The sequence below is a fragment of the Pelophylax lessonae genome, assembly GCF_965119305.1.
Source record: "Pelophylax lessonae genome assembly, chromosome: 4".
Classification (NCBI taxonomy): Eukaryota; Metazoa; Chordata; class Amphibia; order Anura; family Ranidae; genus Pelophylax; species Pelophylax lessonae.
In genome coordinates this window covers 533,906,196-533,926,498 of record NC_138771.1, presented here as the reverse complement: position 1 = coordinate 533,926,498, position 20,303 = coordinate 533,906,196, and the positions used below count along the sequence as shown (strand labels likewise).

The 20,303-nt window shown below is 41.2% G+C and overlaps 1 protein-coding gene across 1 annotated transcript in view; it reads right to left on the bottom strand.

The window, feature by feature from the left end:
• The window catches only part of ADD2 (adducin 2), a 140,165-nt gene that overhangs the window by 26,999 nt on the left and 92,863 nt on the right, over nt 1–20,303 (bottom strand). The window contains exons 7-11 of the mRNA XM_082257181.1: nt 11,213–11,293; nt 8,049–8,198; nt 7,819–7,962; nt 7,613–7,711; nt 3,015–3,191 (exon numbers count right to left, since the gene is read on the bottom strand). Of these exons, the coding sequence (XP_082113307.1) occupies nt 3,015–3,191; nt 7,613–7,711; nt 7,819–7,962; nt 8,049–8,198; nt 11,213–11,293 (651 nt within the window). The remainder of the gene's footprint in view (nt 1–3,014; nt 3,192–7,612; nt 7,712–7,818; nt 7,963–8,048; nt 8,199–11,212; nt 11,294–20,303) is intronic.

The window sequence follows — 20,303 nt, the reverse complement described above, 5'->3', positions numbered from 1 at the left end:
CTCAGCACAGTTTTGCTTTAATCTAAAATCTTAAGGCCCCGTTCACACCTGAGCGATTTCCAGTTTGAAAATAGCTCAGCTGTGAAGCTCAAGAAGGCCCAGCAAGCAAAATCTTATTCATTTCAATGGCCCCTGTTCTGTGACCAGAAGCAAAATGCCTGTCGCTCAAAAAAGTACATGAGCTTTTATTTTTTGGCAGATCACAAACGTTTTTGGCCCCATAGACTTCAATAGAAAGCCTGAAAACATGCAACTTTAGTGTTTTCAAATCGTTTTGTCGCTCATTTTCTGCTCTCCACCCCTAATTAGCAATTTACAAAACGGAAAAATTTGTTTCTTTTTGTTTAATTTAGTTTGTTTCCTAATTTTCTAAAGAATTCCAAATTTTCAGAACAATTTAAATTCAAAATGGTCGAAAAATAATTGACGATTCAAATTCTTTGTGAGGAATAGCTGGTTGTTAAGCAGCGGGCCGGGTAGCCAGCCGCCGCGTAGCCAGCCGCCGCGTCCTTAACAACCGATGAGTCACCATCTGTCAGCGGGCTTTCCCACTGACAGCTGAATGTAAAAAAAAAATTGAAGCAGTAAAAAATAAACAGAAAAAACAGCGTGGGGTCCCCCGCAATCCATACCCTTCGGGTCTGGCATGGATTTTAGGCGGAACCCCACACCAAAATTAAAAAAAAAATGCCCTGTCCCCAGACCCTTATCCGAGCATGCAGCCCCTGGCCTAAAGCACCCCCCCCTTATGTTGAGGGCAAAGGGCCTGGTATGGTTCCTGGCTTGCCGGACTGCATGCATGGATTTTGGATTTTTTAAAATTTTGGCGTGGGGATCCCCATAAAATCCATACCAGACCAGAGGGACCTAAATGGAGCCTGAAGTGACCTTGTGACAATAGCCATTGGCACAAAACAAGATCTGCATATAAAACCAGGCACTCTATCATGCTAGCACATACCACTAGTTTTAGTCTCTCTACCCTCTATTGCACTCGTGGAATTTTCTGAATGGCCTATTTATTTACTGTCAGTGTGGTTGATTTACAAAAGGCAAATAGGCTGTTCACTTTGCAATGGAATTTTCCCCAGAGCTTAAAAAATGAGGCAAAATTCTCCTTACTTGCATCATCCAATCAAGAGCAAGCAAAAATGCATTTATTTTTCCTTACACATGATTGGGTATTCTTTGCAAAGTGAAATTGCACCTCATTTGCTAAGCTATAGGGACAATTTCCCTTGCAAAGTGAACAGTCCATTTGCCTTTAGTAAATCAACCCCAATCTGTTCATAAACATAGGAACATTCCATTCCCCTTAAGTAACTGTGGTTGGGCCTGAATATAGGTTGCTCAGACACCAATTATTGCAGCAATGGTTATGGTCATAGTGTTCCAACTCACAGTAAGAGGGGAAAATACAGAGGCAAGTATAAGAGAAAAAGAGAGAGGCTAGAACCTAAAGGGGATATGGAATACGGAGCCTAACAAAATACATATTACATTGTAAACCCTCTGTTGTCACTAAAAAAAAGAGCTGCTGAAGCTCATGACCTATGACATTTCAGCCTGTGTTACTGGTAATGGTAGCTATACTAGCAACCAGCCCCAATCTTCCCTGAAGAGTATAAAGGTGGTGAAATTAGTACATATCACTATCGCATCTGGCCTCCAATACAATTATAGCCCACTTGGGTCAGTTAGCATGGACAATAAAAAAATATGAGGTTGTTGGGTGAAGGTCTAAGGAGATCTCCTGTATAGTATTTGCCAAAATTTACAAGATGTGATTTACACTGGATACACACCATACAGCTTTTGTTGTTTGATTTTCTTTGGATTTACCTTCAACAATGTAATGTAGGGGCCTACCTGATTGCATACCAATTTAAAATGTTTAGGTCTGACCTCATATTTTATGGTTTTGGTAAATCTAAAGGAAAGGAAGATTGTATAGTGTGTACCCAGCTTTATGGTCAGCGCTGTTTCCAAAAGCAATTGCTAATTCAAAGGCAATTGAAAACCAGTAAAGAAATCTCAAACTAAGCTGCAGGGCCATCTTATCGAATGGACACGCTGGGCAGTTGCTCGGGGGCCCCACTTGCCCGGGGGGCCCCCCTTCCCAGTGACCCAGCCAAGCATTAGTCCCAATTCCTGTGTGCATCCCGCTGCCGAACTTAGCAGGTTGCAAGCGCCTGTCGGCCCTGCGCTGCTGTCAGGCCACATGGGCCGTGGAGGGGAAGCCCACAACTGCAGGAATGCCTGTCTGCTTCCACGGGAACAGGGACACACAGGACAGTCAAGTCTGACTCCCGTCCGTGTGTTCACCGGACCCAGCCGAAGAACTTGGAAGCTGTCATCAGGCTTGCACTGCTGTACCAATAAATATTGCCTTATCGATAATTTGCATTTTTATGCTCGTGGGTGATTGTGTAGGCAGGGCCCTGGTGCACTGCATTGCCTGGGGCCCCTTAATGCTCTTAAGATGGCACTGCTAAGCTGAGATGCCTTTTTTTGCCTTTAGTCTGTAAATGATTAAATACAGACATATAGCAAAAACATCCCTCCTAATTTTGGGTGCTTTGTGTCCATGTTATAGTAATAATAATAAAGAAAAAAAGATGTATCACTTATCTGTACTACAAAGATGCTGTTCTTGGCTCCCATTGTATTTTTTCATAGGACCATATGCCTAGGCACTTGATCGCATGACTTCAGCTGAAGGAGAAAATAAATGTCCGGGTAGAGACTGGCCAGCTGTAACTGATACTTAGTCCCTTAGTCCCCAAGCATTGAGCATGAGGACAAACAGTGTTCCAAAGCATAAAGCCACATGACCAAGTGCTATGCAGCCTGAAGCAGTTTTTGCAGCCCAGTTATATAAGACGGCATTTAAAAAATTATTATACCATGAGGAATACTGGTGGGGGTGCGGGGGGGGGGGGGTTGTTTTTGGTGGTAGTAAGAGGGGCACTAAAGGTTTGCTTAGACTGTAATGTTTTTAAGTGCATACTTACCAAATTATCCAGCATTCTCATTAAAGCCTCAAACTCATGTTCACCAAGTCGGCTTTTCTGCATTGGCCCAAACTTGCTGCCAGCCCAACCAACTGTACCCACCTCATGTGGGCGATATTTATCCCTGTCCAGCAGGATGAGGTTCTCTGGTCCTCCTGCACTAGGTACAGCTGATACCTAAAACATAATATTGTTTTTTCAGTTACAGTTCAGCACATAGCTGGTATCTATATGACAAAGCAATACATAGTAAATTGTATAATTACATTGTTACAAAAAATGTTACACTAGGTGATTCTTAACATTGTATTTAAGACGTAACAAATCTTAAAAAGGCGATATTTTTAGGCTAGGTTCATATCTATGTGGTTGGTTCGGCCCACGTTTGCATGGGCACAGCAGCCCAGTCACTTGAATGGGCTGCTGTACCTGTGGCAAACGCAGGAAAAAAGTCCCTGCACCTTTATAAAACCGCAGCCATAGGGAAATCACATGGTGCTTTTACACCATGAGATTTCCCCCACCTGCAAACATACTGCATATTTCGATGTGTGGGGGTGCGATTAAGAATGATAGCAACCCCAAGTCCATGGATGGGGGGAAATATCTTTTTTTTTCAGGACATTTTTAGGGCTAATAGGAAACCTACTGTCAAAAAGGCATGGGAAGCTGGACACTGCCACGGGAGACATGCATTTTAGCAATACAAACAAAAAAGGGTCTTTTCAAAACTGCTGTGTTAATACTAGTGACAGATTGAATCATACGGTATATGCCATTGCCATTTTTTTTTAGCCTGTAGGTCCTCTTAAATCCCTTCAATGGTCATAACATTAAATAAAATGCAGTGATTTTCTGATAAAAAAAAATAAAATAAAAAATTGTCGGAACTTTATTGGTATGATGGTTTGATGGCTATTGTCCTCTTTTACATATATAGATGTAAATGACAGGATACCCACAGGGGAAACTGCAACCAATAGGAATTGAGACATTTAATGAGATTGAAGCACAGTCCCACTGGGAAGCAAAATGACTTAATCACCATGGTATAATTCATGGGTAAAAACTGAAGAACCACTGAGAGGAGAACAAGCTATCAGCAACACTCGGTTTAATAGGATAAAAAACTAGTTCCAATGGGTCGACTTCGCCAGACTACAAAAGCTGGCTTAAAATTCTCCAATGTCATAAACAGATAATTGCAGGGTCATTTTTTTTCTATAAGAATGGAAGTCTGTTCCCTGTCTCCCAGTCTCAGTGAGTCTGTAAGCCCCTTGGCTCAGTAGTTCAGGTTTATTTTTCAGAAACTACATTATTCTGGATACAGTCTTTAGACATGCATGCTAAAGGATAGACTGTGGTTTAAAAGGAGCTATGGTGCAATTATTTAGCCTATGGGTAATAAAGCTTAACTTCAGCCAGAATATTTCTTTTAGTTTTGAGTGTGGAATGGAAAATAAATAAGATATAAAAAACAACAGTCAACAGTACACAAATGAAAAGAGAACTATGGGCTTTTTTTTTTTTGCAGAATGATAGTTACCTAGGTGGATGTCCCCCCGCCTGCTCTAATGGGCCATACACACTATACAATTGTTTTTAGATTTTTTCCTTTAGATTTACAAAAACCATATAATATGAGGTCAAATCTAAACACTTTTAATTTGTATGCAATCAGGCAGGCCCTTGCACTACATAGTTGAAGGTAAATCTAAAGGAAATCTAACCACAAAAGTTGTATAGTGTGTATCCAGCTTAAGACTGAGCACCAAGCAATCAAACACCGCCGATCGCTCAGTTATCACAGCTATGAGCAGAGAGCTGGTAACTGTCAGTCACTGCTGTTTGTTCAGCCTCCTACCCTGTGCTCACTGGAGTACTAAACTGTGGAGGAGGTGGGAGTGGGCAGCTCAGGCTTTCAGCAGCTCGCTGAGAGGCTGAGCTGGGTGCCAGCCCAAGCACGTGGGCAGATCCCGACTTCATTGTCACGATCTTGCCCGGGCCTGGATCAGCTCTGTTACGTCAGCCGACAGTAGGCTTTAGCCAGCTGTCTGCTGAAAACGGGTCATAGGAGCGAGCTTTTGCTGTACTTCTCCTTTAAATACTAATGAAAAACCAATCTTCCCAAAATAAATTCCCAATAAAAAAGCAAACCTCCTAACAAAGAGTAGGGACAAAGGACAAAGTTGATGTGTGATTCAGATGCCTTCCCATGAGCAATAATTCCAAAGGCAATAAACCTGGAATTCACATCTAAACCACACTGCAGTGCTCAGAAAATTCACAGGAATCTTTTTAAATTAGCAGCGAATTTGCTCTGCCGCTGCACAGCATATATGTAAACCCGGGTCCATAGAAAAGGCTTACTAGAAAACCTTGCACTTCTTGTGGCAAATCCCAGATGCTGAAAGAACAACCGGGACTTGCTGGTACTTACTGCATCCCGGCATGCTGGGTTTATGTCAAAAGGGGGCGGGGTCACCCCCCCCCGTCACCCTCCCCCTCCCCCTCCTCCCCTTAGTCTATTTAACAGTGGTAGAGCTGTCAGTCGGCTGGAGCCAGCATTGGGTGCGGACCTGGGTTTTAGGGAAGAGGCCCTCATCAACATGAGGACAAGGTGCTTTGGGGGCCTTTGCTTGTCCCCCTCCTTACCTTGTCTGCCAGGCTGCATGCTCGAATAAGGGTCTGGTATGGGTTTTGGGGGGTACCGCATGCCCTTTTTTTTTGGCATGAGTTTCCCCTTAAAACCCATACCAGGCCCTTCGGATTGGCAGGGGATCCCACAGTGTTTTTTTTTTTTTAAGATTTTGACATGGTGGCAATTCTTTTGTTAACATTCTGATGTCGACGGGGAACTCCGCTAACAGCAGATGAGTCATGGTTGTTAAGAACAAAGTGGCCGCCTGCTCCTTAACAACCATGACAGTTACTGGTTATTAAAGACGCCAGTGGTCCACTCCTTAACAACCAGTTAAAATCAAACATGTTCCTTAACCACTTGCCGACTGCCTAACGTAGATCTACATCGGCAGTCAGCCCCTCACAGGCAAAGCGCCGTAGGTCTACGTCGCTAGCCTTTGAGGCTCTGGGGAGCGAGCACGTGCCGCCAGAGGCGCGCTCCCGCACGCTTACGGACCCCCCCCCCGTGCGTGTGCCCGGCGGACCCAATGTCCGCCGGGCACTCGCGATCGTCCCTTAGAGCGGGAGAAAGGCAGGCGGCTAATGTAAACACAGCCGCCTGTCATTCTCCCCTGTGTAAGAATTGAGATCATACGGTTATGTTATGTAGGACCGTTGATCTCTGTTCTTACACAAGTAGCCACATCCAATCACAGTTAGAAACACGCCCCTAGGGACACACTTAACCCCTCCCTCTCCAATAAAGTTAACCCCTTCCCTCCCAGTGTAATTTTTACAGTGACAGTGCATATTTTTAGCACTGATTACTGTAGTAATGTCACTGGTAACCCTAAAAGGGACAAAAATGTCAGTCAAGGGTCCGCCGCAACGTCGCAGTCCCTCAAAAAAAAATCGCAGATCGCCGCCATTACTCGTTAAAAAAAAAAAAAAAATGACAAAAATCTTTCCCTTAGTTAGTAAATGCAATAACTTTTGCGCAAACCAATCAAAATAGGCTTTTTGCGATTTTTTTTACCAAACATATGTAGCAGAAAACAAATTGGCCTAAAATGTTAAAAAATTTAGATTTTTACATTTTTTGGGGGGAATTTCATATAAAAAAATGTGAAAAATATTGTTATTTTTGCAAAATTTACGCTCTTTTTTTGTTTATAGCGCATGATCAAAAAATCGCACAGGTGATCAAATACCACCAAAAGAAAGCTCTGTTTGTGGAAAAAAAAGGACGTGAAATTCGTTTAGGTACAGCGTCACACGACCGCGCAATTGTCCCTTAAAGCAACGTAGTGCCGAATTGCAAAATAGGCCCTGGTCAGGAAGGGGGTAAAATCTTCCGGAGCTTAAGCGGTTAAATATTGCATGCCTGGACCACTGCTTAGTTACCTACCACGTGTATTTATTTATCTCCTTTTGCAAATTGACTGTAACTGTGTTTTATGCAGTATTTACCAAGCGTTTTTTCTTTATGCAGTAAATATCGCATAAATCAATAGTGAATTGACATTTTCAGGATCACTTGCGGTATTTGGGAAAACACCTAAATACCGCATGTGATCTGCTTTTGTGAATGGAGCCCAATCTATACTTTTTATCTACAGCTACACTAGTTGGTTTAAAACTTGCACTAGTTGACAGAGAAAAAAAGGCACTCCTTTTCGCCCATAAATTGCATAGAAAGTAAAATACTTTTTTTACAAGACAATATCACAGACCGAAACTTTACATTTCCCCCCAAAAAAGCCATATAAATGTACTTATTGTGGAATCAATAGCGCCATAGCAGAAATGTATAAATGACTCTGGTCCATATGAGATAACGTAGCTGAAGCCCACTTTTGGCAAACTGTTTAGCAATCTGACTATATCACAAATATGTATGTATTATGTTTATAATAAAACAAATGGATTGGCTTATTGAAATGCGTTGACCATCGATTCATATAGACTATATTTACCTGAATTTCGCAAGCTGCCTGTAAGTGGAAAATTTTATAGAAAGCTTCCTCCACAGATTCACCTAATGCCACAACACCGTGATTTCTTAAAACCAGTACCTGTGCAGGGTGACATTAAACAATACTCTGTTACAAGGCTGATAACAAAGAATACATTAAATCCAGTGATTTGTATAGTTGATGCAAGGACAAAGATATGACCCAACCTTGCACGTCGGTCCCAAACATTTCTGTAGTTCAATTCTGTCCTTCTCATCTTCCATGTCTCCACTGAAGTCATAGTATACCACCTCTCCTGCTAGCAAAGCATCATGAGAAATAGGCAGGAGGCCACATTTCATTGCTGACACCTACATTAAAAAAAAGGGCTATTAGTCAAAGGAAATTTCTGTACTCCAAATGGTGCAACAATTTTATTGCTGTCCAGTGTTTTTACCGCAGTCGTAGCCGCTGTATGTAGCTGGATAATACACTTTACATCCGGACGTGCAGAGTATATGGCAGAGTGCAAGCTGAAGTCACTAATTTCCACCTCAAAGATAGTGCTGCCAACCTCTACCACCTCACCCAAAATGTTCACCTTCACCTGTAAGAGATATTACATAAGACTGTTTTGTTCTTGTGTGGACCATTACGCTGCATTGCAGGACAATGGAAATCACATCATTCGCCAGGGTGCCAGTTTACATCATTGCAATATATTACTGTATGTCTTTTGAAAAGTTGCAGATGCTTCTTTTGGTGCAACATAGTGCATTATTGGCCCCATGGACTTCAATGGGAGTGCATGAAAAACGCATACTTTGGGTGCCTTTTTGACCACAAGAAGCATGAAAATGCATAAAAAATAGCAAAAATTCACAATTATGCAGCAATAAACAAACAAATTGGTGTACTGGCGCAAGGAAAAATAATGGAAACCAACAGTTGCTACCATGCACAGTAAAAATGTCTAATGCACATATACACATGAAAGGTCCATATAGAGTCCATATGTATATAAAGTCCTTAGGCACTGAAGGCTGCTCTGCCACAAGTGAGAAGAGAACTTGCAGAGGCCTGAGGAAGGAGCGCATGCTCAGATAACGCGTCGCCTGCCTGCGTCATCACGTCCTAGCGTCACGACCGGGGGAGTGTTGCCGGAAGTCCACCTCTGTGTCCCCAGTATCCAGGAAGTGCCGACATCCATCGGCTACAGCGGATTACTACTGACTGATTGTGGCACCCGGACGAACCCACATCATGGACGGACCAGCTAATATGTTATACACTGCCTTTTTTTCACCTGCTCAATTGTGAGTATTTGGTGTGTATTGATTTACCTCATTAAACTTTCCTTACTGCACTTAGAGTGGCGCCTGTCTTTTTTCTACACAATTATGCAGCAGCACTAGTGTAAACCTAAGCTAAGGCTAGGTTCACACTAGCCTGCATGATAAAATTCAATGTGTTACTATCCAGGCTAATGTCAGTGTCAGCTTTGGCATGTAGCAGTGCGCATTGCACTACTTACTTGTCTTTTTTTTTTATTTTTTAACTTTATTTGAAATGTCACTGAGGGACACTTAATGTCTCCGCACAGCAGCTCGGTGTGCTGTGTAGTGATATGACATCTAGACTAGTGCGCTGTGGAAAAATGCAAATATGCTACATTTTGTTCACTGCACATCACACCAGCCATGTGATGAGCACTGGATACCTATTATGGAATTGATTTACTAAACCTGGAGAGTGCAAAATCTGGTGCAGTTCTGCATAGAAACCAATCACCTGCCAGTTTTTTTTTTGTCAACGCTTAATTGAACAAGCTGAAGTTAGAAGCTGATTGGCTACCATGCACAGCTGTACCAGATTTTCCACCCTCCAGTTTTCGTAAATAAACCCTGTAGCGTTAACGAGTCCTAAAGGCTTTATTACAGGAATGTGCTAAAAACAAGACCTTTTGCTGCATTTAGTACATAGATTTCAATTCACAAAGATTATCACATGGGTGTTTGCTCCAAAAGATATCACTGGCTTCTGGATAGTCCTAAGGTGTCTAATGATAGGAGCAGGAAAACTAATAATATAAGGCAGTGATAAAATAATGACTTGTGATAAAAATTACCTATCTAGGAGAAAAATAAGCTTTTTACAAGTTACATCTATATTTCAAAAGGAAAATAATGATGTCAACCCAATTTTTTTTAATTTTTTTTTTTGTAAATTGCACAGTTAGTTGTAAATGCTATCATGAAATTAAAATAACTAATCTAACTGCGAATTTGAAGCTCACAAATAAGAAGTCAATCAAGACAGGAAAGTGGGAGGTAATGACAACCTATCTGTTCAGAACAATGGTGGGGGCTGAATGTTAAGCTAATTATAAAATAGTAGTATTTCAAATTAAAATTTGTTCCGAAAATTCCTAGGAAACTTTGTGTGAAAATTCTCAGAACATTTGAATGTTGTTCGAAAATCAAGATTTTATTTGCTTTTAACATTTGATTTTGGAATGAATGGACTTTACTGGAAAAAAAACCCAACATATATGCTGTTGGAAATTCATACATTCAAGAAGAATTTTCCATCCCGTTCCTTCAAATTTTCTCATCATTGTGGTCAAAAACAAACAAGACACTAAGGCTAAGTTCACATGTTAGCGTAGTGGACCGCGGCAGAATCACCGCGATTCTGCCCGCGATCCGGAAATCATTGCAAATCGCAGGGCGCCTGTGCGTTGCCGTTGATTTGCAATGGCACCCCAAACGCTGTGCGATGTTGTCGCAATTTCTGCCTGCAGTAACATCGCGCAAACAAAATTGCGGGTCGCATGACGCCCCAAAGAAGCTCTTGTACCTTTTTTGGGCATCATGCGACCCTCGATTTTGTTTGCGCGATGTTACCGCAATTCGGCAGGCGGAAATCGCGGCAACATCACACAGCGTTTGGGATGCCATTGAAAATCAACGGCAACGCACAGGCGTCCTGCGATTTGCAATGATTTCCGGATCGCGGGCAGAATCGCGGTGATTCTGCCGCGGTCCGCTAGGCTAACATGTGAACGTAGCCTAATGACTAGAAAAACAAATGAAAGTTCTTACACTGAAAAATGTTGAACAAAATTCCACTAGTGTACAGCCAGCTTTAGGCTCGGTTCACGCATCTGCGATGGCAGACATCGCATGTGATTCGGAGCGCACTGCTATGAAAATTACATGCGATGTCTGTGCAATGCGAATTCAGCCATACAGATAGTATGGCTGAATTCGCATCTGATTCGGCACAAACACGCACAGGACCCTTTTTTGGGTCCGCAGCAGAATCGGATCGCATGGTAGTTCACACCAATGCGATCCGATTCATGTCCGAATGTCAGATCGCAGTGTGATATGTGAACTGATTTGGGAGTGTCGTTAACTTTGAATTGACACCCCCAGCGATTTGCATATGGCAGTGTGAACTGCCTGTGCTGGGAATGCGCTGTAGATTCGCAGGTTTCCCGCATTGCATAAGTGTGAAACGGGACTTAAAGTCAAGCTTTCCTGGAAAGGAATAGTTTTTACAAAAAATATCTGCATGGAAAATAATAAAACGCCAGCGCTACACATTTGTACTCACAAGGATTGAAGCAGTCACTTCATTACAAGCTACTCCTCGAGGGTTAATTAGGAAATGGTCTTGTTCCTTATTTACTCTTATCTGAAATGAGAGGATATATACAAACATGAGATAATATGACAGGTTAAAGACAATAATTTGTTTATTATAACTTCATTATAACTTAACTGAATTATAACTTCAAATTTGTGTATGTGTGTATAATGAAACATTTTTTTTGTTATAGATAGTGTAGGGCAGGGTTAAAAGAGGGATCGAACTGATACCATTTTTATTTACCGGCAAGTAGGAGTACCAATACTTTTGGTCAAAAACTTGCCGAAACCTTTGCGGTGCGATTTGAGCAATGCAAAGAATCGCACGGGATTTGAACAGGAAACTGCATGTGATTCAGATAGGAATCGCACCGCATTCCTGTTTAAATCACATGCAATTCTTTGCAGTGTGATTTAAGCCATTTCATTTTGTATGGGCTCAAATCACACAGCAAAAGTATTGGTTTTAGCTATCGGAGAATTTGCAGGAGTACAAGTACTCATATAAATGCTTATTATCGGCACTGATACTAGTATTGGTATCAGTGCAACCCTAGTTTAAATTTAAGTTCATTTGTTGCTGTCTGTGTCCTGTTGTAGAGATTTCCCTTCACTTCCTGTCTTAGTCCCGGTTCACACTTATGCCATGCGGGAACCCTGCGAATCTACTGCGTTCCTGCATCGCATTCCCAGCGCAGGCAGTTCACACTGCCATATGCAAATCGCTGGGGGTGTCAATTCAAAGTTAACCACACCCCCAAATCAGTTCACATATCGCAGTGCGAACTGACATTCTGACATGAATCAGATCGCATAAGTGTGAACCACCATGCGATCCGATTCTGGTGTGGACCCAAAAAAGGGTGCTGTGCGTGTTTGTGCCGAATCAAATGCAAATTCAGTCATACTATCTGTATGGCTGATCTCGCATCGCACAGACATCGCATGTGATTTTCAGAGCAGTGCGCTCCAAATCACATGCGATGTCTGCCATCGCACTAATGTGAACCGAGCCTTAGAGATGCAACAAGAAATGAGAGGCCGTTTCTACAAAGTTGGAGGAATTCCCCTCTTATGCCCCATACACACACGCAGATCGTCGTCATACAAATGTTCGTCTTTTTTCCCCGGGTGTCTGTTGAAAAGTGCAAAGACAGCACAAGGACAGCACAAGAATTTTGTCCGCAGACTTCAGCTGACTGCAGAAGTGATGTCATGTAATGGTTAACTTTCCCTGTGTTTTTTATTTTCTGAGCATGCCCAGTCTTGCAAATCTGCGGTCTGTCGGCTGATTTCTGTACTGACAGGCAAACAATTGTCCGTTCTGGTGTCCGCAGACAAAAATTTTCATGTTTGCAAGAAAGACTCTTGTCCGCGGATTGTGTGCAGACAGCTGTCGGAGGCACCATACTAACACGCATACAATCGGCAGATCTTTCGTCCGCCGACGTTTGTATGACGACGATCTACGTGTGTGTACGGGGCTTTAGAGAGTTGTCACTACAATGGGAGGCTCCAGCTGGAAGGTTTCCCCCATTCTGGTGACTACTATACAAATGAAAATTTCCCATCACTTGGACAGGCCACCATACATGGTTCCCCCATCCACACAATCGATGTGGCTGGGGGAATCATTCCCGCTGAGCTTTTGTATTCTGTAAGTGGGGAGCCTTCCCTTCCAGCAGAATGTGTAGTTCCACAACAGCTGAGGGTCCTAGTTTGAAGACCCCTGATCTATAGGTTTAAAAGAAACCCGTCAGGATAGACATATGGAACCGCCACTGCTAAGTTATTCTAAAAGTGCAAGCTCCATAGCTATTATCATCATCCTTGCATCACTAGTTGGTGCATATAAGGTTTCCTGACAGCCCAGAGCATGTAGCAGGTACCCTCAAAAATAAGTCAGAAACAGCAGCTTTCATATTTCTCTTCTGACAGATGCCCTATAACCACTTCAGCTCCGGAAGGTTTTTACCCCCTTAACCGCCTTAGCGGTAAACCCGAGCGTGACTCGGGGTAGGAATTTTCTGCTATTAGCGGTATCCCCGAGTCACGCTCGGGGTCAATGGGCAGAGCGTGCAGACAGCGCAGCGGAGCTTCTCTTACCTTATCCTGGCGATCCAGCGATGAGCTCTCATTGCTGTGACCGCCAGCGAGATCTCCGCCGCTCGTCTGTCGGTAGGAGGACTTCCTAGTTCCGTTCCCTGCAGCAGCAATGCTGCATGGGAGCGGAACTAGGGAGGGAAATTCAAAAAAAAAAAAAAAAAAAAACGTTGCACATAACACATTTTATATTATATATATGCATATATATATATGCATATATATATATATATATATATATATATATATATATATGCATATATATATATATATATATGCATATATATATATATATATATATATATATATATATATGCATATATATATATATATATATGCAAATATATATATATATATATATACATATATATATATATATATATATATATATATATATATATATGTATATATATATATACCTATACACACACACACACACACACACACACATATATATATATATATATAAAATTATATTATTGATTCGATTATAATTCATGCGTTATGCAAATATATATATATATATATATATATATATATATATATATATATATATATATATATATATATATACCTATGCATGGGAGCGGAACTAGGGAGGGAAATTCAAAAAAAAAAAAAAAAAAAACGTTGCACATAACACATTTTATATTATATATATGCATATATATATATGCATATATATATATATATATATATATATATATATATATATGCATATATATATATATATATATATATGCATATATATATATATATATATATATGCAAATATATATATATATATATATATATATATATATATACATATATATATATATATATATGTATATATATATATATACCTATACACACACACACACACACACATATATATATATATATATATAAAATTATATTATTGATTCAATTATAATTCATGCGTTATGCAAATATATATATATATATATATATATATATATATGTATATATATATATATATGTATATATATATATATACCTATATATACACACACACATATATATATATATATCTATATACACACATATATATATAATATATAGCGCATGAATTATAATCTAATCAATAATATAATTTTATTATATATATTATATATTAAATAATAAAATAATATTATTGATTCAATTATAATTCACTTGTTTGTGTTTCAAATTTATCACATCTGGGATGTCTACTAGAGTCTTGTTTTGGTCAGGTTTAAGTCAGTAATTACTAAGAATTGTAGGCCTATAATACATAACGCCAAATTTCCATGAAAAGAATTGTACCGCTTTTGGAACAGAATTCCTGACAGAATCATACCGCCAGGGAGGTTAATGACCAGGCCATTTTTTGCGATTCGGCACTGCGTTATTTTAACAAAAATTTGCACAGTCGTGCGACGCTGTACCTAAATACAATTGATGTCCTTTTTTCCCCACAAGTATAGCTTTCTTTTGGTGGTATTTGATCACCTCTGCGGTTTTTAGATTTTGCACTATAAACAAAAAAAGAGCGACAATTTTGAAAAAAAACGCCATATTTTTTTACTTTCTGCTATAAAACATTCCCAATAAAAAATGTTAAAAAAATCATTTTTTTTTTATCAGTTTAGGCCAATTTATATTCTGCTACATATTTTTGCAAAAAAAAATCCCAAAATGCGTATTTTAATTGGTTTGCGCAAAAGTTATAGCTTTTACAAATTACCGGATAGATTTTTGGAATTTTTTTGTTTTTGTTGTATTTATTAGTAATGGCCGCGATCAGCGATTTTTAGCAGGACTGCGACATTGCGGCGGACAAATCGGGCCCCTAACTGATATTTTTAACACTTTTTGGGGACCAGTGACATTAATACAGTAATCAGTGCTAAATATTATGCACTGTTACTGTATAAATGACACTGGCAGGGAAGGGGTTAACACTGGGGGTGATCAAAGGGGTTAATGTGTACCTAAGTATGCTTACTAACTGTGGGGGGGGGGGGGGGAGGTGGGTTCTGTGACAGCTTAGCTGAAACTTCTGATCTCTCCCTGCCTGTCTCACTGTTTACAAAAGCAGGTGGGTCTTCTGTCAGTTTCTCTGACGATTGCGGGAGGACGGCAGCAATCGCCGCCGCTCCTCCCGTGCCCCGCCTCCCACTGTGTCTAAACACAGTGGAAGTGCGGCTCTGGCGCCACGCGTGCACCGCAGAGCCCTTGTGCACTAAATCACATAGTACTACGTGATTTTGCGCAGCTGAGCCGCCCTGCCGCAGTAATACTACGGTGGGCAGTTGGCAAGAGGATAATAAAAGAAAAAAAGCAACGTGAAATAATCCATGGCAACCATTTAAGCAATTATCTTTAATTATACTGAATGCTCTAATCTGTTGAAATGTGACCTTTATTGTTCTTCCTCTTTGTTGCATTGTTCTTTGCCCTGATTGTCACTACAAAACAGGTCAATACAGTCTTCATGATGCTAATGAGTATTCATAGGAAAAGCTTCTTGAGTTCTCAGCAGAATAGATGGACAGAATGCTATTAAAATTAATTATAAACGTTACACATTTTCACTGGAAGACCAAGCAACGTGAAAGCTTTATTGATCTAAAACTTTTCCTGGCAACAGATCTAATAAAGACAAGACATGCTGTCAGAGTTCCATCACTGGTGCCCATAAACACACCTTCACTTTATATTTCCATCACAAATGCCATAACAATATAAAGATGTAACAACAATGTTACCAGAACTTTAGGCTGAACTCATTCTTCATTTACATGCAATATGCAAGACTGTGGGGTTGATTTACTGAAACTAGAGAGTGCAAATTCTGGGGCAACTCTGCATGGTAACCAATCAGCTTCTAACGTCAGCTTGTTCAATTAAAGTGTTCCTAAACTCAGGAGCCTGCATTCACTATGTAAAAACAAACACAAAGAAAGGGCGCACCAGCCTAGCGCATTATCCTCAGCGGGCTTTATTAATAATAATAAAGGTTAAAATCAGCTACTCACAAACATGCGTGGTAGAACAGCATATCAATTCCTAAAGTCAACTTCAAAGAAAACTCAAATGTCTCCTGTAGACGGAGGGCTGACGCGTCTCGAGGCCGTGCCTCTTCCTCAGAACACACTGTTTGTTTGTTTTTTGGGATGCCAAGTGTGGGTTCCAAGATTGAAACAGCCTGAGGCTCTGGTTCTGAGCGCAGGAGCAGGGTGTTTAGCTTCACTCTTCTTGTTTCTGGCCTGCATTCACTATATCTGGTCTCCCACAGTACACAGAACATGGAAATGCAAATATTTTAGTAAATATAAACTGCTAAATACCTTTTCTCATCAGCAGTATATAGCAGTCTTGTGACTTATATCAGTATCTGGTTAAAGCTTGTAGCAGGAGTTTTCATTCTACTCTGACTGTCCTATGAGGCTGCAGGGCCCCTGACCCTCTTTCTGGACAGTGCTGATTGTGCTGATCATATGCAGCATCACAAGAAAAGAAAAAAAAAACTCTCTACCATTACACTCCAAACTGAGCATGTGCAGATAGCCCCTGTAGTGTATTAACACAGACAAGCTGTACAGGTTGCTTCTTTATTCACTGCACATCAGCATGCAACTAACTTCAGCCACACCCAGCTCCCAGACATATACATAATTGTAACATTTTGCAGACAGCAACTTAACCCGTTGCTTACCATACTACATTCCCTCCTCTCTTTGAATAAAACATAACATGCACAACGTATTAATAAGATTAACAAAATGCATGGATGAACAACTAAAAATTTAACCTATAAACTCCTGACTATACACATAGTCCTTAAGGTAGGCCGGTGGATTTGTTGCTCGTTTTTCTCTTGGCCATTCCGATGTGGATGGTTGTGGATTGAAGTCTGGATCACTGGCAGTATCATCACTACTCTTTGCCTGTTCGCCATCTTCCGATACTTGACCTTCTGACTCAATAAATTTCTTCACAAATGAGGAATTACGCACTTTTGTGTGTCCATCTAAATCCTCTAAAACCACTTGAGTACCTCTTTTCTCCTTTACAACATAAGGCTCAGGTTCAAAGGACGGAGCCAGTTTGTTAAACCGATCACTTTGAAGCAACACCTTATCACCCTGTTGAAGGCCACTAGGTTGACAATGGCGGCGGTGGTTTGCATACTGTTCAGCCCGGATCTTCCTTTCCTCATCAATATGCCGAAAAGGTTTCTGACTTGTAGGAGGACCCCCAATGTCTGGCAATTTTGTCCTGAATTTGCGACCACAAAGAAGTTCCGCAGGACTAACACCAGTGACAGTATGCGGAGTTGTGCGATAAGCCAAAAGAAAAACGCCACAGTTCCTTTTTCCAGTCTCTTCTCTCTAAATGAGCAATCCGCAAAGCTTTCAGCAAGGTTCGATTCTGGCGTTCCACTTCCCCGTTAGCCTGTGGCCAGTATGGATTTGTACGATGATGTTCAATAGCATTTGATTTCAGATAATCCTGAAATTCCTGAGAAGTAAATTGGGCACCATTATCACTCACAATCCGTTTAGGCAACCCATGAGATGCAAAAATGCTCTCCAACCCCTCAATTACAGTTGATGATGTAGCTTTAGTGAGAACTACCACCTCTTGCCACCTTGAATAATAGTCCATAACAACTAAAAGATGGTGTCTAGATGGAATGTCGCACAGATCAATGGCTAAATCTTCCCATGGTCCCTCAGGTAGAACAGTGTGAGTTACTGGTTCTGGTTTAGGTTTGCTGCCCACCAACTGACATGCTCGACATGAAGAAACCAAATGTTCCACATCCTTGTCAATTCCTGGCCACCAGACTTTCTCACGTAATCTTTGTTTGGTGCGTACAATGCCTTGATGGCCCTCATGGGCTAAATGTAATGTACGTTTCCGTAAATCTTTAGGCATCACAATACGATTGCCACGTAGAACTAGTTGTCCTGCAATACTCAGCTCTTGTTTGATTCTGTGATAGCTTGGGTCACAATCCACCCAAACCCCTTGTCTTACACATTTTCTCAACTGAGCAATTTCCGGATCCACAGATGACAATTCTTCAACCTCCCGCGGTGTCAATGCCTGAGGCATGGCGTGAGTAGCCACAAAACGAATGTACTCTTCTGCCAGGTTATGAACAGGTGCAGAAGACTGAGGCAATCTGGAAAGTGCATCTGCCGCATTAGTTGGTCCAGGTCTGTACCGCACTGTAAAGCGATATGGTAACAATCTGAGAACCCATCTCTCAATTCTGGCGGATGGTTTTGAGTGTGGCGAATATATCACTTCCAGAGGCTTGTGGTCAGTGATGATTTCAAAATCAAGGCCGTAGAGATAGGTGTGAAACCTTTCACATCCCCAAACAACAGCCAAAGCTTCTTTCTCGGTCTGAGAATAACGTCTCTCTACATCAGTGAGGGATCTGCTTGCATACTGAATAGGCCTGTAATCGCCTGTGCATTGTCTCTGAACCAAGATGGCGCCTAACCCCACAGGGCTAGCATCGACAATGCACCTTGTTCCAAAAAGCCCCACTTCCACGGGACTGCTTTGCGAGTCAACACTCTCAAAGGTTCACTGACAGTCGCCATATCTGGAATAAACTTGGCACAGTAATTCACTAGCCCAAGAAAACTGCGTACTTCTGCAGGGTTTTCAGGATTTCTGGCATCAGACACAGCTTTAATTTTACAGTCCTCCGGACCAATGCCCCTGTCAGACAGCACATGGCCCATAAAAGTCATTTTATTCATTTGAAATGTGCATTTCTTCTCATTTAATGTTAACCCTTTCTCCTTCAAGCGATTTAGCACTGCACGGAGACGTTCGTCGTGCTCCTGTGTGTTTGTTCCCCACACAATTATATCATCAGAAATGTTATGCATGCCTTCACAACCATGTAGCACTTGCTGAATCACATGTTGATAGGCCTCCGGTGCGGACGATACGCCAAACATCAACCTCTTGTATCTAAAAAGACCTTTATGGCTTGCAAATGTAATGATGACTCTAGATGCTGGGGTCAATTCAATCTGATGATAACCCCATTTCAAATCCAGTTTACTGAAGACACTTGCCCCATTCATTGCATGCAGAACATCTTCAATAGTGGGAATTGGATGTCTCTCTCTCTGCACAGCTTGGTTAGCACATCTCATGTCCACACAAATCCGAATATCTGTGCCCTTTGGTACAACAACTAACGGCAATACCCACGGAGTGGGCCCTTCCACAGGTTCAATAATGTCAAGGTCTAGCAGCTCTGCCAGTTTGTGCTCAACAGGTGATCTCAGGCTATAAGGAAGTCTGCGTACTGGCTGTGCAATAGGCTTTACATGTGGATCAATGTGAAGCTCCAACTGAAAATCCTTTAATTTTCCAAACCCAGAGAAGCAATCTTTAAATTCCTCTTTCAATGCAGAAATAGCAGGAGACACCATATTCACTCTTGCGCTGCCTACATCACGGCCAATCTGTAACACCCCTAGTGCCATTGCGGTTTGACGACCAAGCAGAGGCGACCCTGTGCCATCTACAACATAGAATTCGGTCTGCAATGGAGGACCAGTCTCATGTGTTTGAACAGAGGTATAAAATTTGCCTTTAAGTTGCAGTGGTGTACTGGAGCCATAAGTATAAATCTGTTTAGTGGTGTTACACAATTTAAGGTGATTTTCTCTGCCATTAAGACTGTGCCAAGAAGCCAAGTCCATAACATTGCATGTAGCTCCAGAGTCAATCAACACTGACACATCTGTATTTCCAATCTTAATGGTTAATGTCCCAGCTTGCAGAGAACACAGGGAGAATATAAATTCACAGTCAGGAGCACTCTCTTTATCCTCAGCTATAACATTTACTTGTGCAGATTGTCCTTTGGTTTTGTTATCTCTGGTTGTACTTCTACACACAGCTGCAAAATGACCTGTCTTTCCACAAGCATAGCACATTTT